This window comes from Ptiloglossa arizonensis, chromosome 2 (genome assembly GCF_051014685.1).
Source record: "Ptiloglossa arizonensis isolate GNS036 chromosome 2, iyPtiAriz1_principal, whole genome shotgun sequence".
Lineage (NCBI taxonomy): Eukaryota > Metazoa > Arthropoda > Insecta > Hymenoptera > Colletidae > Ptiloglossa > Ptiloglossa arizonensis.
Genome location: NC_135049.1, coordinates 32,692,907 through 32,714,507, shown reverse-complemented (window position 1 = coordinate 32,714,507; position 21,601 = coordinate 32,692,907). Strand labels below are relative to the sequence as shown.

Sequence of the window (21,601 nt, the reverse complement as noted above, 5' to 3'; positions counted from 1 at the left end):
TTAACGAATTATTAATATGGCGACGTCCAGTGGCAAGTATGATTATAGAAGCAATTGTTTGATTCTTTTCTCATAATGAAATTGAGTCATTTTTGTATTAATTTTTTACTGTGATTATACAAACACAAACCAACATTGTTTACAGAATCGAAGATTGTGAAGTGTGCGGTACAAGTAAAGCAAAATACACGTGTCCAAAATGTGAGGTTAGGACTTGCTGTCTTCAATGTATAAACATTCACAAAAAAGAGTTAATGTGCAATGGTATTCGAGACAAAACAAAATTTGTACCATTAAAATCATTTACAGACTTGGACGTTTTAAGTGGTAAATTATATTGACTGTGATATATTTCACATTAATATTAAAAATAACATGTAGCTATCACAGTCAATATAACGTATTTATTATTATTATTATTATACATATTTATAGTCTTGTTAAGGTTTTCGAAATTAACATGTGCTATTTTATAGATTATAGACTCCTTGAGGAAGTTGGCAGATCAGTTGATCAGTTGAAAAGAGATCCATTAAAAAGATGTACGCGTCAAAATACTTTACCAATGGTCAGTTACAATTTTCACGTTTCTCTTTAAACATATAATGTAATACAATACATGCCATCTTTATAGCATTTGTGCAAGCTTAGATCAGCTGCATACAAAAAAAGAATTAATTTAGAATTTATGCCACAACACTTTAGTAGACATAAAAATAATACAACATTTTTAAACTGGAAAACTAATGAGTTATATTGGAGAATAGAGTGGATTTTTCCCCAGGCAGAACATACAAAATGGACTACAGAAAAGTAGAGCATTTGTTTACATTTACACAACATATATTTTTTTTAAAATTTGATCGACAATAATATTATAATAATTACAGAGCTCTGGATACTACAAGATTATCTGCTCTTACAGAAGAAATTTTGGATCCTATTAAATCGCTAGAAAATAAGAGTGATATAGAACAACTGAATTTAAGAATGTATTTAAATGATAAACTACAATTTTACCAAGCAGCTGGTTTATCTGGAATAAAAATTCTTTTAAAGGCAGAAAAGATCATAAAGTCAAATTCAAAGTAAGAACATTTAATGTTATTTTATTTTATTGAATACAAAATCATGCAAAATCTTAAATGTATTAATATTTATTAGGTTTCATGAGTTAGATGTTACACTTACCTTGAAAGAAAATCTAGAAAATAAAACTATAATAGAATTTCCAACAATATATGTTATCTTGAAAGACCACTCGGATATGTATGAAATTATAGATACTGGTATGTTCATTATTTATTTCGATACTTTTAATACTATGATGACTTTGTTGGATAATGAAGTAAACAATGTTTTAGATCATGAAGATATGGAAGATTTAGAAAGTAAATGCTATAATAGGAATGTATCGAGGAAGAAAAAACAAAGATATAATCAATGCAATACAAAAATAGAACAAAATTCAACGGTAAATTATTTTTTTAATTGCGAGTTTTCAGAATCTGACGAAGAAAGAATAAGTAACGATCAAAAAACTAAACATTTACCTAATTTTGAAATACCCAAGTATGATGAATTAGTTAAAATGGAACAATAAAAATATATACAGAAGAATTTATAGGTACATAAGATTCTTATATTTCTTAACTGAAACAAATGAATGTATAAATTCAATTTTTTATTGTAAATATAATACCTCAGTAGGCTGATACAACTGAATTACATCCAGTACAATAACATTAATGACATTACAAAATCAACTATAACACGTTTTTATTGATTCCCTTCCCAAAAGATTAAATGTATAACTGTTTATACTTCAGAGAATACTAAGATCACAAGAATAAATACAATTTAATAAATTTATTTGAAATATAGATTACGAAGATCTTTATAAATTATGCAACCCCATACAAAATATTGTAACCCCATAAATATATATATATATATACATATATATATATATATATATGTATATATGATAATAAACCTAATACAGCCTAAAATAGGAATGAGACAGTAGTACTGATTTTTACTATTTAAGAATAAAATAATTAAAAGTGGCTCGATATAAATGTGACTGTACATATTGTCGTTTATTTTTATAAAATTGTTAGCATTGTTTTTTTATTAAACTGAATTAGAGATGGTTGTACATTACATTATTTATATAAATAATTGTATGCTATAATTATTGCATGGCAATATATCTATGACTGAATGTCCTGAAATTGGTATCAATATCATTGTATTCATTGTGACTAGTTTTTCTCTGAATACAACTTATGTACACTGCTTTCAATCTTGATTAGATTATATTAAAATCTAAATACTGCGTGTACTCGTTGGAAAAGATAATGTAATCTTTAAAAAAACAAAATGATTAAAAACATTAGTGGTCTTTACACAGTAGTAATAAATTTGTCAAATAGTCTGAACTAAAGAATAAAGAAATACAACAGGAAGATCAAAAATCCAATCAGTCCAGCCACAGCCTTTATATACATTGATTTACTGTTTAAGTGTGCTGCATTTTTCCTATATTTCTGTGACAACATGGACAGATTTTGTGTTTTTGTATCTAATTCTGTATGAAAAATATTATAATTTGATAAAGATTCTTCGCACAAGAAACATTCCTTTATATATGAATTATATTATTACCTGAAAGAACTGTACCCCTTTGTAAGACATCATCAATATTTTGAACCATAATTCTTTGCACATCTTGCAATTGGGTATTGAGTGCATTCATATTTCTTCTAGATCTACCATCCAAGAAGACTTTCTTTGCTTTTTGAATGTATGTATCTATAATAAAAGTAACAAATAAAAATATATTGTAAAAATAGAATTTAAATTTGAAATCATTTTTTTATACATACTGAATTCAATAAAACTATAAGGCCTAGTAACGGTATTAACACGTTTGCCGTACAAAGAATGAAATTCTTGTGCAATATCTTCAAGATAACTATAAGCCACACGTTTACTGTAATTCTTTTCGCACAATACCAAGTAACATACATCATTTTCAATTAGGTAACTGTAAATTTAAACAATTAATAGTTTACTGTCAAATAATATTAATCAATAAATAAAACTTACTGAAATAAATATGGGCCCGTTTCTATAGTACATGAGGTTGGAGACTGAGGACCCAACTTTCTAAATAACATTTTTGCCTGATTCTGATATTCTAAAATGCTTCTTCCAATCTGGAAAGAGTTAACAAAATTTTTATAATAATTCTGTAAGGTTGCACATTGCAACCTTAAAATTTTAATAATACCTACTATTTAAATTTGTATAAAGATCAAAAGAAATGAAAAATAAATAAATACCAGAAAATGTTAGAAGTCACTTTTAATTAAATAAACTCATTATAGTCGTATAGTTGAATAAAAAATAGTAGTATATGTTTACGACACAAACCTCGTTACGTCCGGTCAAGTATAAATTAATTGAAAAAGTTATGTACAAAAAAGTTATTGAATTTGATATAAAAATTGACGTTTCATCATAACAGATTTCTAACCTGTTCGTCTTCTTGCATGGTTGCCGCTAATGGTAAACCATCTGCTATCCTCGCTATCATCGTTAACAACACCATTTTTCCAAAAATCAAATAAACTTTTTGTCGGAGATATCGAAGGAGTTATAAAACTTCGTGGAACAGTCGAAATTTCACCATCTGAAATCCATTTACGTGAAACTGGCCACGGTGTAGCCTATTCGTCAAACGTCCACTCTTGGCATACCACGTCAGTCGCTATTAAACACTGAGGAGTGTGGACGCATAGTGGCTAGATCGCGCATAATGGGTTACACGGTGAATCGTGGAATTTCCCCCACCACTACATACCTAATCAAAACCGCGTGTCCGTGAGCTCGGTACTTCGGATCACTTCGACAAGTTGAGAAAGAAAAAGAGTATGAGGCTCTCTCGTTCTCGAAAGATCTGAAGTCCAATTTGTTGGCAAACGGTTTGACCGACTGAATATCGTTTTACGTTTAAAAACAGAACACTGCCTACGATTCGTAAATTGTAGGAAAGTATTGTAGAGAAGAAAAGTATTAAACATATTTTTTACGAAAAAAACATATTTTAAGATTCCTTGATCAAACAATTTTCTCTAATAGTTAAAATGACGGTCAAGCAATCAAACCGTCTGCCACAAATTAGGCTTCAGATGTAAATCTTTCGAGAACGAGACAGAAAACCTCACATTTTCCTTCTTTCTCGACTCACCGAAGCTATCAAAGTGCTCATGGATATGCGGCACTCTGATTAGTATGTGTAGCGGTGGGGAAAATTCTACGATTCGCTCTTATCCCATTATGTGCGATCTGGCTCATATGTGTAGAGCACTTCGGAATTGTCGGAGCTCCCATCAAACATGTTGCGTTGTGCGTATTCTCATTCTGAAGATTATCATCCTTATTGACAAATTCAAATTATCGCAATATTACCTATAAATGCTTTACACGTAAAAAATAAAAATTCGCGACAAAATAGATGAAAATATATTTCAGATATTAGTCTCCTACTGTGTCACAGATCAAAGTTTCTTCTCATGTGTTAAATATTGTTAAATTTTCCCATGAATTATTAAAAAACTATTATTTCGATTTTATTGGTGCGTCATTATGCAAACATTTATATAATTTTGGTATTTTCGTATCTTTTTTTTAGAAATTTGAAAAATGTTAAACTATGCACCAACGCCATCTGATGGCGTTTTGTTGGAGAACTCTTTGACATTTAGGATCAACGCGTCCGCGCTGTGCGCGTCTATGGTTCTGCTCGCGTGGAAAGTGAACGAGAAAAATTTCGTGACGTGCTTAAACCACACCTTTCACTTATAGTATCGGTAAAATGTCCGCGTTTCTGTGATTTTTCTTCTTTAACCGTGTAAATGATTGATTTGCAACGATAAAAATTAATTTTCTGGAGGCGACGATTCATATGTTCCGTAGAAGAAAATAATGTTTGTGCTCGCGTATGGACACCAGTGCCAAATACGATAGCTAGGTGAGTGAACGTATGAGGGGTCCCCGAACGCTAAGTTGGCTATCCCAGCTGGTATCCTGATTTTCAACACAATGATCCTAATTTCTCATCCTAAGACTTTCTCTTATCCGACAGTCTCAATATTTATGCGCAAAAACTGCTTTCTCATGATTTTTGTTACATAATTACACCAATTTTGAGTTTCGTCATGCGGAAGTCTTAAGGAATTTTGTTTCCCGAACGAACTTGATGCGAGCACGAACAAAATTCATACTTTGATTTGTATTTTCGAAGATTTTCCGATTTATCTGTATTTTATTTCAAGTATTATTTTCTTACTTATTTGAACGTCATTTGTACTCATAGAAAATGCTATTAAAATAATGAAGAATAAGTGTCCAATGACCTATATATATGTTTTCTGTCGTACGTGAAAGTAGTTCTTACTCTTCTCGAATTTTATTGACTTTGCATGTTTTTCATAAAGATTGAGCATTTATGGGAATGTTGATAAGATGTGTATAGCAATGATAAAAATGATTACCTGTAATTTATTATATTGCTCAACAGTAAGCATGTGACTTCATTTACATATGTCAAATAATAAACCAATAGAAATGTTTACATTTATCATTTTTTTATAATACAGTATGATATGCATATGTTAATTTTTTATTTATAGATTTCATATAAGTAAGAAGCAAGCAGTACTGTCCTAAAGGCAGTATGAGTGTAAGTAGCATATAAAGTAAAAAAATATTATATAAAAATAAATTTTGTATTGTGCATTAATGTTTAAAACATGTTTTTAGAATCCCTATAGAGCCAGACCAACTAGGTCTAGAGTAGATCATAGTTTAGGGTATGGAGCTCACAATCAAAATGCATGGAATCCAATGTCGAGAGTACAATCAGAACTATCATCAAGTGATTCCACTCAACATCAACCACCTATTGGAAATCAGACGAAACAAACAAATGATCCCTGGAATAATTCGTGGAATTGGGATATTGATAAACAAACAGATAATCAGCAACAACAACAATCACCTCAACAAGAGCTACAGCAACAACAGCAGCACTATGGACCTTCGTATACGAATCAAGGGCAGTTGATACCCAATTCCATTCAGGATCATTATTATCAAAATGTTAATGGCAGCAAATCTGATTTACTTAATCAGAATTCTATGTTGGATGATAATACACCAAGTACAATTGGTAATAGGCAACCAATTTTAAATTATTCTGACTCTTTTACACCATACTCGAATTTTGTTCAATATCAACAATATCCACAACCACCTAGAGCTAATTCTGTTAAATCTGGATCTGCGAACTTTGATCCTGCTCAGTGGACAAATGAGCGACAGTCTCAAAATATTCCATATATGCAGCAGGGTTCTGGTTCTATACAGAACCAGAATGATCAAGGAATGCATCCTCCACCAGCTGGTAGCAATTATCCATGGCATAAGCCTGATCAAACAAATTTAATGCCAACTCCCAATTGGCAAACTCATAGCAGTGTGTCGGGACATTGGCAAGATCCAAAAATGGATAAAGAGGTGCAAAAGTTTGATGATATGGGTAACCAGTGTACACTGCCATCGCAACAAACTAGATTGAATCAGCTTCTTCCTTCTTCCACTGAGAATACTAACAAAGAACATTCCATCAATGATTCAAATAATTGGTCTAATCAAATGAATATATCAGTTTCTCAGTTGAACCATCAAACTCGTGAATCTGTGCTATCTAATCAAAGCCAACAATTACCACCAAATTATAATGTCAATAATGAATTCAATTCTTGGTCTCAACCAGTAAGTGCAGATGTTTTGCAACAATGGAAGCATCCAGATGACACCCATAAAAGTCAGTGGTTACAAGACCAGCAGGAGAATAATAATTTACCAGAACAAAATATTAAACAAGATAATGCTGGTGCTAGTGTTTCAAATGATTGGCAACAAAATTCTGTGGCATCCTCTCATCATTCTTTACCCAATATATCTCGAGTATCAGAACCTGGTATAGAACAAGAAGAAAGAAAAAAATCTATACCTTCTTTAATTTCTAATTCCATGATTTCTAAAGATTCCAATATCCAAGCAAAAACGAATATAAGTAAGCCACAAGTTCCTGATTCACGTCTTAACTTATCAACCACTCCTGAAACTATTTCAACTGTTACAAGTTGTGAAAGTGTTTCTATCCAGGAGAACAATGACTTCAATTTAGTAAATGATACATTAGAATGGGGAAGAAATATTTCAACAGAAGAGTTACCTGCAAAACTAGAACAGTTGAATATTGGTAATAAGCAAAATAAACATTTAGAAAATCAAAGTGAACTATCGGAAGTGCATCCTATTATATCTGGAGAGGGATGGAATCAAAATACAGCTTCACAAAACAGTACTGTTCCTGGTAATATACCTGGCTTGCCTTCAGATTATGTTACATCTGGTGCAGAAAATTCTCATTCCATAGATTCTCAAGGTGCCATTAGTAAAGAGAATTCAACACACAATATATACCCAGCAACAAATATTAAGTCAACAGATAATATAGCACAAAGTGGATATGATCAATGGTACAATCAGAATACATTACCACGTTCCTTAGACAATACATGGTATTCAAAGGATCATGCTCGACCACCTAAAGAATGGAGTACTGAACAAACTGTAGAAAACTATGAAATTATTCAGCAGCCTTCAGAATTCGTAAATTTAGAAGTAGTTACTCCATCATTACAGGAACGCGATATATACGGCTCAAGAGATTCCATAAATAAGGAAACTTTAGATAACGACCCAAAACCAGTTATGAATCCCGCCAAAGAATTAACTAACGTGCGTGATTTCAGGCAAGAAGTGAATAATATTGAAGTACCCTCTACACAGCAGTTGACACGATCTCATCCACCTCTTCAGCCAGAACAGGTATACTCGTAATAAAAGCAATACATATTAACGTCTCTTCTTCGTTATAAGAATAAATAAATATTGTTTTGTAGGTGCCGGATAATTATGAGTTTGCATCTAATGATAGAAACACGTTTTTGGAAACTGGAGAATTAACAGATTCCCATCAAGAGCATGAACCATCTCCACCAAGTCAAGATGATGAAAATGATGAAGTGCCTAATGATATTCCCTTTTTGCGAGAAGTACCAGGCCAATCGAGTTCCATAGATCCGCGTAGAAACGATCCAACAGGACAAGAACAAAACGTTCAATCTGTTCAAAGATTATCAGATCCAAGAAGGAATGATCCTTCTGGTCAGGAACAAGGCATTCAGCTAAGGAATATATCTGAAAGATCAGAACGTCGTGATGTTCCTTCTGGCCAAGAAAGAAGCGTTCCATTACTTTCACGAGCAGAGTCCGACCCGTTGGAACGTCGAAATGATCCGTCTGGCAGGGAACGTTCCTTACCTCCGCAACAGTCACGAAATGATCCTTCTGGAGAAGAAAGGCACCAACCTCAGCCTCAAATTATGCTGGAATCTAGCGAAACACGGGAAGTACCTGGCAGAGGCAATGATCCCGAAGACCCGAATCAACAGACAGATGAAGATCTTAGGCAAATACCAGGAGGTGCATCTCCCAATGAAGTTGCTCAGTCTTCGGATGACAGACCCAATGGACGAGTAGTTACGGGTTCTCAAGAAGTTCCTCTTACAGGCTGTGAGATAGAGTTTCATACGCATGTAAATGTATCTTTAAATTTATTTTCATTTTATTTTCTGTTTGATTTCAGCTACGATACAAGAGCAAACTAGCGATTTGAGAAATAAACGTGAAGAAGCCGTTGGCGCATCCATACGCGAGAGTCAAGGAATTTCCACTTCAACCCGTAGGGATTCGTACGAAGAGGATGATGAAGGTTCCGGGAATAGCAGAGACGATAGTAGAGAGAGACGTCGCGATAGTAGTTCGGAAAGACGACGATACGAGTATGAACGGAAGAATGCGTAGTTAGTAAATTTATAGTAAATGAAATTCTAATACAATTTGTGTTTTATGTAAAATAATCATTCTATGTTGATTTCGTTATAGTTACGATCGTGATCGTGAATTCGATGATGATTATTATTACGATCGTCGTCGTGGAGCAGAAAGCGATCGACCGTATAATGTGCGTGACGATTTCGATCGACGAGAAATTCCTTATAGAGAAGACGATCGTAAGCATCATAGTCGGGATGATTTAGATAGACATTCGAGAGAAGAGATGGATAGAAGAAGTAGAGGTAAAGATGATTTGGATGAAAGGGATGCCAGAAGGAGGCCAGATGATCGTAGAAGAGATAGAGTCGATGATGGTCGTCGTAGAGATAGAGAGGTTCGAGACTACGATTCACGATATTCTAGAGATCGAGATTATCTTGATCGTGATAGAAGAAGGGATGATAGAAGACCAAGACGATACGATGAATACGATATTAGAGATCCATATTATGACGATCCTTATAGCAGAGGGTACATAGTTTCTAAGCGTCTAGTGAAGTGTCCTAACATAACAAAGAATTTTAATACTTAAATATACCTTTTTCAGATCTAGACCATCCAGTAGGTCTTCCTATAACGACAGAGATCGAGCGTACTACATGCGAACGAGAGATCCCTATTATGGTTATAATGGTATGTACTTTTTTTCACACACTCAAACTTTTCTGGTGAAGTAAAACATTTTGAGCAACTTTGTCTCACAGGGTATCCTGGATACGATTATGGTGTTCATTACGCCAATAATTACTATGCATACATTGAAAATTTACGACGTACAAATCCTGCCGCTTATTCAGAATGGTATCACAAATATTATGCTAATCAACATCAACAGCAACATATTTCTCGCGGTGTTACCAATTATTCGGAGGATAGAGCGAGTGTTCATTCGGGGCGTAGTTCCTGCGATGAAAGGTGAGTATCAGGAAAAATAAAGAAACGATTGGATCTGAATATTTCGATTCTGTTTCCTTATAATTTTTATAATACCGATTATGTGTTAGATTTTTTATAAGTCCAAGTGCATGCTTCCACTCATCAAACAAAGCATTGTATGTTCCGTATTTCGAGTATTCTGGATGGGCTAGGAGTCCACAACGAAGACAGAGTCCGACTTATCAAAATTTAAATAGGTGAGACCGAGAGAATCCTCTCGGTTCGACACTTGTGCCAAATAATGAAAATGTTCGATTGCTATTTTTTGAAAGTAATTTAGTTAAGATACCTTTACGGCATTTAATGTATCTCCCTCTAAGCTAGATATTAAAATTCCTTGCTAGAAATATTTATATCAATTATGTTTTAAATATTTTTCCTTCACAGTTGTAGATGTTAGTAAGAAAAATCTGTCTTCTTTCCTCGTAGATAATAAATGTAATAAACAATATTGTTTTTTACAATGCTTTTTCAGTTATTAATTTTTCGCGCTGCTAGCTTTGATTTACATGCAAAATCATATCTTTCAGGACGACTAGCGATAAACGAATTTTAGGTGATATGTCCCTACTAGAAGATTCAACGACTACTTCTGCACGAATGACACCGACTAAATTTTCCGTGTCTCATACATATGGTATACTGTTTATTAAAAATTTATTTAATAGAATGTATTATGTGATATCTTATAAAAGTACATCATCTTCAGGATGTTTTTCTATTGGATCTCTGATATATGTACAACCGACTTATCCAACTGATGGTGAGAGAGCCAAAGTGGACATTTTTAGATTGGACAACCTACTTCTACATGACCCTATAGCCCGTGATTTACGGGCTCATCCTGGACCTTTAATTAAGCAAGTGCAATTAATATATCGATAATTTAAACGCGCGTATTTTTATTCGGATAATCGAATTAATTATAATTTTGTACATTGTACATAGTTTTTATATTATATTTTATCGTAGTTAAGTACGCATGTTTAAATGTAAATTAGTGTTTCCTATATCAAAACATTTATATTTATATTTGTTATATTGTATCTTTTTTGTGTAGGGGTGTTACTCATAAGAAGACTATTATCGAATATTGCGAAACTAAAATTAAAAAAGCAGCATCAAATGAAGAGTTGGTCGACCGCGCTTCGTATATACTTTTATATGAATTAATGATTATGTTAATTCAGCAAAATGGGGTAAGATATAACTTTTAAACACAATGACAATTTATTATTTACATCAAATCACACGTTCTTTTTTAGAATGTCGTCGGTGTTGATATAGCAGCGTTATTGCTTAGAAACAAGGATGCATATCCTTACGATTTGAACAAACAAAAATCGCAGGATCTAGGAAGAAGAGAGTCGGTGATATCGCAAAGATCTGGAGTCGCAGGTGGGGATGGAATTCAGGATAATCAAGATAGTGCAGAAGTTTCTGAGAAAATTGAAAATAAACCACGCAAAAGTATTGAACAAATTACAGACGAGTTTAGAAATACGCTACTTTACGGATTAGTTCAAGAAGCGTTAGGTATATATTCATTTGAATTTTTTTTTTATGGACAACTATAGCCAATAATTTACCCTTCTCGAATACTTCATGTTCTTTTATTTTTATGCGTAGAATATGCGATGAATGAAGGACTTTGGGGACATGCACTCTTTTTGGCTAGTAAATTAGACAAACGTACTCATGCATCTGTAATGACACGTTTTGCCAATAGTTTACCCTATCACGATCCATTACAAACTTTATACCAACTTCACTCTGGTCGTGTGCCCGCGGTTGTTACTGGTATATCAGATCCACGGTGGGACGATTGGAGACCTCATTTAGCTATGATTATATCGAACACTTCCGCTAATCCGGAAATAAATCGTCGTTCGATTACAACTCTCGGGGATACGCTTTCCGCGCGAGGAGATATCCATGCTGCTCATTTTTGTTACATACTTGCACAAATTGACTTCGGTGCTTATGGAGCAAATAATGTGAAACTCGTATTGATTGGTGCAAATCATCATAAACCATACAGTGCATTCCTTACGACGGAGGCCGTCATGCTCACAGAAATATATGAATACGCTAGAAATCTTAGCGAGCCAGGATTTACATTGGTGGATCTTCAAACTTTTAAATTCGATTTGGTAACAAAAATGGTGGATCATGGATTGATAGAGAAAGCTTTATTGTATATAGAGCAAATTGCAGTGAATATTGTGAATGAACCATCGAAATATAAAAGATCGTTCATCGGTGCGGTATATAATTTGGGAGACAGGATTAAATATCATGATCCAGTTTATAAAGATTCGACCGATGAAGCTATAACTTTAACTTGGTTCAATAATCTAGCTGAGATAGTTGGTAAATACCATGTAAGTTTGAACGGTAGATATATATCACAGACATTTCAGTTTCGTGGTACAAGAATGTGGTGCAAGTTATTATTTTGTTATAGGCAGGAGAAATTGTCGAAAACGATACTTACGGCTCACAAATGAAAATGGAGTCGCATAACAACTTGCAAAATGTAGAAATGTACGAGATAAAACAGCAGCAACAGCAACAGCAGCAGCAGCAGCAACAACAGCAGCAGCAGCAACCACAGCAACAGCAGCAACAACAAAAACCACCACCACCACAACAATGGAACCCAGTTCAGCCTGAATACAGAGAAGGTCCAGCGTCAATGATGGAAGTAACCTCGACTGATGTACAGTCAGAATGGCAGCCATCATCTTTGCCACCTACTATACTGGATACGTACGATCAAAACATGCAATATACAAGAAATAATGATGAATCTTGTCAATATCAACAACCACAACAGCAAGATTACTGGAATCAAGAGCCCTATTACCAGAATAATTATGGAAAAAATGATAGTACCGTCACAAACTGGCAACAGCAGTCAACTCATGCAATGTATTCCTCAGAACAAAGTGACATCGATCATTCTCAGCAACAGGAAAAGTGGAACTATGAGGTAAGTCAATTAATGTAATCATGTCATACCCGCATACTTTCATTAAACATTTTTTATTCACATTTGCATGCACATACTTTAATATTCCAAGTATTTTGTATTTTGTTTCACTTGTAGAGGAGTATATGTGTATATTTAAGTGCCGTAATGAATCATACAATACATGTAAGAATAACACTTTTTTCACCTTTTTCTTGATGCTTGCATACGGACAGACGGAAAGGGAAGAAAAAACACCCACCCCTGAAGTAAGTAATTACGCACTTACTCCGGATTGTAATCTCGATCCTGAGTGGTCATTGGATGACACCAATATTAACTCGTTACGCCGGCGCAAAGTATTAACTCATTCATTAACCGATCCATGTGTCACTTCCCATATACCTAACTTTAATATCAGTAGCTCAACACGCACATCACCAATTTCTAATCCTTATAGGTCAACCAATTTAAATGAGAAGTCTTTAAAACTTCAAAAACTGATAACGTATCCAAAGGTAATAGCAACTTATCCGAGAATTTTACCGAATAGTAAGACTTATCCGAGAAATGTAAAAAAGATAAAGAAAATAGACGGTAGATACCTAAAACCACCTTCTTCGCAACCCCCTGTGTTTTTAAAATGTAAAGTTAAAAAGAAATCGAAAGATGATAAAGAAACAATTCCAGATGAGATAGAGGAGAGAAGTTTAATTTCATCGGCGACTACTGATTTAGACATTCAATTTAGCGAGGTAAACTTTGAGTCTCTTTCCAAGTTTGATTCATGTTTAGGAAACGAAACCTCAACTGCTTCTGAGAACAAGAATCAGACTTTGAAGCAGTATTATAACTTTGAGGAGAAAAAAGTTATGAGAGTAGCTCCACATATTCGAAGGAAAGATGTTATTTGTGATACGGTAGATGCATGGTCTTGCTCGAATTCTTCGCAGAATTCTTCTGAATTATGTCGGTATAAGCCACTCGTCTTCGGTGGAACGTATCCGATAGATTTACCAGTTAGACCAGTTAGAAGTGATCTAAATTTAACCGAACTTAATGATGTTCCTATCGAAAAGTCCATCCCAAAAACGTATGATATTGATGTTCCCACAGATTGTGAGTAGATAGTATGTTTGTAGGTACAAATAATTGTTCGCTATTGAAATTTTGTTTTTCCTGAAATTATAACATTATTGCGTTTTCGGAATTGTATTTACTGAACGTATGAAATTGTTACTTTCGTAAGTCAGTTTTTCCGCTTAAGAGAAATTATTATTAATGTTTTGTGTTATTAAAGAGTATGAGTGGTTAATGCAAATCTTTGATATAGAGCATGGTTTATAGAACTTGCTCTATGTTTTAGGTGTCACTTATGTATAATAAGTTTGTTATTGTTAAATATACAATAAAGTTTCCTATATTATGGAATTTTCTGAATTTTTAAAGATTGCGCCTCTTTGACACTATTTTTCATAAATCAAAAATGTATTTTTGAACACAAGCAAAGTTTTTCACTATTTAGTGTGATAGTTTTGCCGTTTTAGAAGAAAATTTTATTTATCGAATGTTCCAAGATTATAGCATTGGATATAGATTACTGCTATTACAGTAAATAGTGATCAACTTTGCTGGAACAACTTTGCGATGATGAATTATATACTTTATTTCAGCCCCTGCAACCGGCAATTTCTATGACACCGTCAACAAGAAAGCAGTACGATCCATTGGAAGAGTTAGACGCACTCGAGACTCCGAAATCAACTTCGAAATCTGCAGCAGCAAACAAAAAAGCCCCAGAGAAAGCATCCGAGAAGAAACCTTCCAACAGTGGAGGTTCTTGGTTTGGTGGATTTTTCAGCAAACTTGCTCCAAAACCAAGGAACCAGATGATTCTACCAGATGACAGTAATCCAGCAGTAAGTTCTCGACAATATATTAAAATTTTGTGTAGATTATTGAAGAATTACGATAGATGGTTTTATGTTTTATGTCGCTAAGGGCTCACGCGGGTACTTATGGTAATTGAACGTCTGTGATTTTATGATGGGAGAGGAAAAGGCCAGTATAACTCAATGTTCGGTCAATCAATTAACAGCTAACGAATTATTGATATATTCTGGCTTAACATTTCACGTTTCGTTTCTAACACTTGAGACTGGACAGTGCTACTATTTTGAGCCCTGTAGTTTAGTCCTTTTATATTAGCAGTGTTACTTTGTGTTTCAGTTACATGAGTCAAGAAGTTGATGTTATGATGTTTTATTTTTGGAACAGATTGTTTGGGATCCTGTTGCTAAAAAATGGATGAATAAAGACGAAGATGGAGAAAGTAGCTCTTCAGCTTTAGCTCCTCCTCCGAAAGCTTCGGACGTAGGATTTAGAGCACTTGCAGCGGAGCAGACCTCCCAACCGTCTCAAGCGGCACAACCATCTCAACCATCTCAACCGTCTCAACCGTCTCAACCGTCTCAACCGTCTCAACCGTCTCAACCGTCTCAATCGTCTCAACCGTCTCAATCGTCTCAACCACCATCTCAAACTGATGAGTCGATTGTGAATAAATTCAAATTACCGAAGGGTAGAAGTATGCGTGCCAACTACATAGATGTAATGAATCCGGGTGGTTCAAAAAATAACGCAGCGCCTTCGAATATACCAACTCCAGTAACGTCTCCGATAGTACCTATGGCAACTTCTTCACCTCAATTATTCATTCCTGCACTAGGTAGACTTCTAAATATCTTCTGATATTTTTTAAAGTTTTAGTGTACCCTAATAATTTATTTCAGTTAACTTTTTTATTGAATTTTTGTAGTCAATGATCCAAATGCTCCTGTGGCCTTTTTAACACCTGTATCAACATCAGTCGCCACTTCCGCAGATGTTCCTGAAAACACATCTCAAGGGGTAAGTTTTCTAGGATAATATTTAGAATTTTCTATGCACATTCAATCGTATCTTTTGTCTTGTCACTACAAACATATATACAACATTAACAATACAGTTTCACGTATGTGTATACAATTTCAGACTCATTGTACACCACCCATTTATTATCTTTATGTTATGGCTGCAGTATGCTGGTATACAGCTTAGTTGTACTTTGAACATGCCATTGGAACTGTAATGTTAAGATGTTATCCCCGCGAATTTCCTTTAGAACCATATTCGTACTGTCGATTTGTACATGCCGTAAATTTCCCCTAGTTTTGTGCATTGTCTACACATCCAAAAGTATCGCAATTGTCCTTTGAAATTAACGTCTACTCTTGTATATACAGTTTATTTGTATAAAAATTATACGTTTTTTCGCTCATTTGAATTGTGTGGTAGAAAGAAATTCTAGAAAGGGTCCTTTTTGTTTTAAATAATACAATCAGACAGTAGAAAGGACAACATATCCATGGTTTTGTTCTTGTTTGTTTAAAAAGCGTTCGCTTCCTGTGTCACTTTAGTGTTCAGTGTACTAATTAGATTTTCAAGATCACAATAGACATTCTATTTCTTGTCAACCTGTGTTTAATCTACCTTTCTTTTTATGTTTTCTTTGCAAGCAGTCAGGGAGGCAGAATGATGTAGCCAAATAATAATTGTTGCTGATAGTAAGGACTATTTTATTAATTTTATATATTGTTCTTTATTATCGTGTATGCATGATTTATCATATTTATCTGGAAGCATGGGTGATAGTGCAAATATTGTATGTACGTTCACTGCAACATGCTTCAGTTGTTTGTTATTATGACAACCAGAACAAATTGATATTAATGCTGTAATGACGACGAAAAGGATGATAGGATCTGAAATGGAGCACACTGTTTGAAAAGTTATTGCTTAACATAAGTTTATATCATTTTTATTTCACTTTAACTTCTATATTCGTTTTAATGTCACTCCACAGCTTAATGCTGCTTCAGAACCTTTTCTTTTGCACGTGTATAGTATTTTTGGTAATAGTGTACAAAGAAGGGTGTTTTAGGTTCACAGTCTAACATGTGGTACAGGACACTAAAATAATGCACTAGTGTGTTTACATTATAATTTTCAGCATGATTATTTATTGTAGTTGAATCTTATTTATCATAGAAAATATTGTATTTTTATATACAACATTGCAAGCAATGTGCAATACCGATGTTTTAAATTCCTAATAGAATTTGAACAAGAAAATGCTTGCTACTGTAAGTAATTCATATGTTTTACTTTGAAAAACATCAGTGTTGTATGCTCGCATATTTGATACATAATCATAGCAATAGGGCGAGTATCGGTTAGTGAGACAAGATTGTTGTGTTGTATATGGCACACAGCTCTCTCGATGGAGCTCAACCAGCTCGTTATCGCGAGAGGTGCAGAGCTACACTATGAGGAATCCGCGTCTCCTTCCACGGAACAAGGTAATCCAGTGGCATTAACCATTACTCATGCCAGAGGTGATCACTAATTAATTCTACTCAGCAATATATGGTAGAAATTGTAATTTATTTATTATATTATTATATTTCATATTAAATTTACAATATGTATTTGGATTAAAGAGTATGCTTTAATCAGCACCTTGTGTGTGGAGATGGTTCCTGACTTTTTGGAGCAATAGTTTTCACCAGTGATTTTATTATAAAAGAAACACGTATGAAAGTCTTTATAAGTCGCTTTCAATTTCAAAATATTTCCATACACAAGTAGCGTTATTTAAAAAGTACTCTGCATTTTAAGTATATTTAAAAAAAGACATTACTTCTAATTCACAGTCATATAGCTTTGCCTCTGAATCAAGCTTAACCTCATTATGTCGAGCACGTTATTCTCGTGAAATTTAAATGGCAAAACTATGGGAAAGCTTGGTGAAGGATGTATTTTTGGGTTTGGCCTTGCAATATATGTTCACATGTCATAATTGCAATCGTTATTTTTTTTATGCTTTGTGTCGCGTTCAGTCATCTAAGTTACAAATTACAAACATAAAAAGAAAATGGAATTTTGTATCAGGTACTTTCATTTTATAAGACATTAAAAGTTCGTTTGTTTTTACAAAGAAGCAACTTCTTCAGTTAAGTTTATTTTGGGCAAGACTGTACAAAAATATTATAACAAATTTGTTAAATTAATGGTATTTATATACTTCGTTTTAATCAATGATTGTTGTTAATTTATTTTTCATAAAAATTATGATCTTTAGGGACCAATGATGTACAACCCAAATGACATGAAGGATCATTCAGCAACGAACATGCAGCAGAATCGGTATCCTCCACGATAAAATTAGCAAGATTGTCTACAACGTATTTCATAATTAGAGAAAGAGGCCTTTTGTTGTACTAGGATAACTTTGCATACACAAATCGGTTTTTGTAAAACATATGGGCAAACATACCTCAAAATAAGTAAGTGAACGGTAGTAGATGCCCGGCTTGTTTTAGTCAAGTTACAAAAGTTTCCAGTTCTGCGTTTACCAGCATCAATTTTAATCTCTCTAGAGCACAGGCAACATATTATATTCTAAGTGAATAGTTGCTTAAAAATAATGCAATGTAAAAAGACAACCTTTAATCTACCATTCACTTCAGGGAGATATCGCTTATATTTTTTTGCTTATACTTCAAAGAGTTTGCGTTCTATCCTTTGCTCGTTTAAATCTTCTTAAGCATATACAGGGTACTTTTTTGTACAATCAGTTTTTCACGGAATGTTTTCTTGCGAGCTCAATGAAAAGTGATAGTGCAATTCGTAGATATTTTTATTACTCTGTAGTATTTACAATTTAATCTATTCGTCCGTGACACTTTTTAATGATTTAAATTTCTATCGAACGGAGAAACGTCGTTCGTCATCAGTGTTACGTTCAGTGGATTAAATGTTTTTACTATGGTCTTTTAATGGGTTTAATAATCATGGTATTGCTCTATCGAATTGCATAAAGCGCAGAATTCCAAACGTAAAAAAGTGCAGAGCGAATGCGTGTTATGTTGAATGATCACGAGCCAAAAGAATGGTAATTTTGCGCTCGTTAGAAGATTCACGTTTAAGTTGCGCGTGAATAAGTGTAATGTGAATTGTAACAAGATTAATGTTGATCGTATCGTCCACGTTGCGAGAATTTGTTACGTGTCTAGGAATACGATACGATGTCAAGTCTGATTTTATACGCTGGTAAAGAACATTTATTGCATATAAAATGAAGTAAATATCAGTACTGTAACAAATGTTAGGAATATGAAAATTTTATGGATCCCATTGTTAGGCGATGTGTATTACAGGTACTGTTATTCATTGTCGGGCTATTGTATCGTTATATCAAGGTTGTACGAATAAGATGCATAACTGCTATCTACCTATTTCGATTGGAAAAACTGGCAAAGTGTTTTACGTCCTATTTCTCCTTGTTTGGATTATGATAAGAACCGTTTTTCGAATTTTTGCCTCTTAATATAATCTTTTCTAGAGTTCTAAATAGAAAACCAAAGTGAAAACAAAATTCTATTTAGACGGGATGACTCAAAATAACTGCACTCACCTATATTCCAGTTGTATAACATATTTTGGGGCACCTCGTCTACTAAATTTTTAATGTTTCAGAATGAGTTGTTCCTATTTGTTTGTCTACTTTCGACTCTACAGAGATCGCTCAGGTGTCTAGCATATCGCAAATACATTTTTGCTTTGCAAGCAGTTCTTTCAAATTTGTCACATGCTTATTTTTTGCTTACTACATTGTACCTAAGATAATACACGAGCTTTTAGAATAATGCAATCTTCTGTATTATCAGGTTCCATTCGGATAACCAGAGAAATTGTGTTACATTTTTCTTCGATTTCCTTGCGCATACAGGCGTTGATCCGAACCATAGACTTTTCTCGATCAAGAAAGTTGCATAGTTCACTTAATCGCAGATTCGAGATAATTGGTGCTTCTGTAGCATTTGAGTTTGTAATTAGGAAACCATATGCCATAAAACGTACAATCTGCTCGAGCGAAAGGCGAAATAGTTTGCGATTTGCGAGCAGATTTTTATTCCACGTTATATATTAGCAAACTTTTAGCAGAGAAAACTTCGTTTTGTTCAATACAAGCCAAGCGATAGTGGCGAACTTGAGAACTCAAAGAACGGAGGATAACGTTTACGATGCGATGTACAAATGTAGGATAAGACTTGGATCGGTTTTACATTTGATGTTAACGTTTTGTGATAGAACAACGGTCGAAAGTAAGACGACACGTTGTAAAGATGATCGAACGAACGAATCGAAGAGAATAACGAAGCATCCGTCGATAAAAAAGACTTTTTATTCCGTTAATGTCTGTAATTTCCATGAAGCGCGATGTTTTAAGAAACGGGGGATGTGACAATTCCATTTGTGTTTAAATAAAACAATATTTCTTTCTTCGCCATTAATCACAACTGGAGTGAAGCTGGTTTTGTCATTCAATTCTTGTAAAATACACATTAGATTATTCGGTTTTATACTCGTGTCACGGTAATGTGCTTTCAAGACATATATTACGCATAAAATGTAGCATATTATAATGTGAACGCGGTTCTTCGTGTACGTTACATGTATATACGTATATATAAATATATATTGAAATTTATGATTTGTACATATACATACAATATAAACGTAAGTCTGGGAAAATATAGTAAATTCGCATGTTGATACGTTGAACAGAGCTAAATGTCAAGTAATTCCGAGGGCAGTTAAAGAAAATCATATTCGATGAGGTCACTTTTTCTCGAGATACATTATCAAAATCAGAATAATTCTTTTTGTGAAAAATGGTATTTCATTGTAAATGATGTTTCGATCGCGTTATCCTTTATAAATTAATCTCTATCCAAATTTATTATTAATTTGTTTCTGATCTATAAAAAATAAACGGAACATCTGCTCCATTATACAGGTGTGTATTCCATTTGTTTGTTACGAACGACGAATTTAGATCGAAATGGAGATTTCTGGCAGCACCCTTACTCGAGTAACATTTTGTTTCCTAAAAAAAATGATAATGTTTTCTATTACGTATTTTAGGTCACCCTGTATGTATTGTTAGATGACGAGTACGTGATCTACAACGATTAACGGGTTTTCTATTTCGGAGTGCAACTCAATTCGATCGGTCTGCTCGAAAGCTCCCGAAGTGATATATACTTACAGTGGAATAGTAAACTATGAAAAAGAGGACTCTAAGATTAAACGTTAAAGTTGACAGAAGTATTAATTGAGCTGTATGTTATGTATGTATAGGATGGTTTACGAGTGATACAATTCTGGCTTAATGTAACATATTACGATATGTCTTTAATGCACTTCGCAGTTCAGATGTTCGATGTATGTTTACGGGAAAATACGGATAATGAAAAATGTATACTGTATATTATTAATATTATCACTATCCCATTACTATTGCTATTATAATAAAGAATCATACAACTTATGACTTTCGATGTGTTCTTTTTCATACTTTTGTTTTGTCATTTTCAAATTTTAATACAAAACTTGATTCAAATAATGTTTTTTCGTGTCACTTTCAACGTTATCGATTCAGATCGAAGTCACATTATAATGCTACAAACGGTAAGAAATAAAACTGAATATATCGACAGTTATTTAGTTGAAAGTGATCAAAATTTGTGTACGTACACTGGC

General features: G+C 33.8%; 3 protein-coding genes across 12 annotated transcripts; 2 read left to right on the top strand and 1 right to left on the bottom strand.

Moving 5' to 3' along the window:
- Window positions 1-16: 16 nt before the first annotated feature.
- LOC143155020 (box C/D snoRNA protein 1) lies at window positions 17-1,946 on the top strand. Of its 2 annotated transcripts, none has more exons than XM_076327228.1 (7): window positions 17-36; window positions 146-327; window positions 477-568; window positions 635-813; window positions 891-1,088; window positions 1,165-1,289; window positions 1,365-1,946. In XM_076327228.1, the coding sequence occupies exons 1-7, from the start codon at window positions 17-19 to the stop codon at window positions 1,601-1,603; spliced, it is 1,035 nt and encodes a 344-aa protein (XP_076183343.1). In that variant the 3' UTR covers window positions 1,604-1,946. The 2 variants fall into 2 exon arrangements, with proteins under 2 accessions (XP_076183343.1, XP_076183344.1); XM_076327229.1 differs by having other exon boundaries at window positions 19-32.
- A 30-nt stretch (window positions 1,947-1,976) lies between these two features.
- Window positions 1,977-4,228, bottom strand: Sec22 (vesicle-trafficking protein SEC22). 3 transcript variants are annotated; one of them, XM_076327226.1, is made up of 6 exons: window positions 3,872-4,228; window positions 3,545-3,812; window positions 3,115-3,224; window positions 2,892-3,052; window positions 2,671-2,817; window positions 1,977-2,593 (listed from the first exon to the last, which is right to left on the bottom strand). In XM_076327226.1, exons 2-6 carry the CDS (start codon window positions 3,617-3,619, stop codon window positions 2,445-2,447), a joined length of 642 nt encoding a protein of 213 aa, XP_076183341.1. In that variant the 5' UTR covers window positions 3,620-3,812; window positions 3,872-4,228; the 3' UTR covers window positions 1,977-2,444. The 3 variants fall into 3 exon arrangements, with proteins under 3 accessions (XP_076183341.1, XP_076183342.1, XP_076183340.1); XM_076327227.1 differs by having other exon boundaries at window positions 3,545-3,700; XM_076327225.1 differs by lacking the exon at window positions 3,872-4,228 and having other exon boundaries at window positions 3,545-3,829.
- Window positions 4,229-4,800: 572 nt separating this feature from the next.
- Window positions 4,801-21,392, top strand: Sec16 (endoplasmic reticulum export factor secretory 16). Of its 7 annotated transcripts, none has more exons than XM_076327230.1 (20): window positions 4,801-5,041; window positions 5,703-5,752; window positions 5,833-7,971; window positions 8,046-8,718; window positions 8,792-9,008; window positions 9,091-9,513; window positions 9,590-9,675; window positions 9,747-9,957; window positions 10,509-10,615; window positions 10,688-10,838; window positions 11,039-11,177; window positions 11,244-11,514; window positions 11,608-12,362; window positions 12,446-12,973; window positions 13,189-13,221; window positions 14,626-14,871; window positions 15,230-15,680; window positions 15,771-15,862; window positions 17,266-17,352; window positions 18,135-21,392. In XM_076327230.1, exons 2-20 carry the CDS (start codon window positions 5,747-5,749, stop codon window positions 18,213-18,215), a joined length of 6,696 nt encoding a protein of 2,231 aa, XP_076183345.1. In that variant the 5' UTR covers window positions 4,801-5,041; window positions 5,703-5,746; the 3' UTR covers window positions 18,216-21,392. The 7 variants fall into 7 exon arrangements, with proteins under 7 accessions (XP_076183345.1, XP_076183350.1, XP_076183348.1 ...); XM_076327235.1 differs by lacking the exon at window positions 17,266-17,352 and adding an exon at window positions 16,513-16,557; XM_076327233.1 differs by lacking the exon at window positions 18,135-21,392 and adding an exon at window positions 16,513-16,557.
- Window positions 21,393-21,601: the final 209 nt, after the last annotated feature.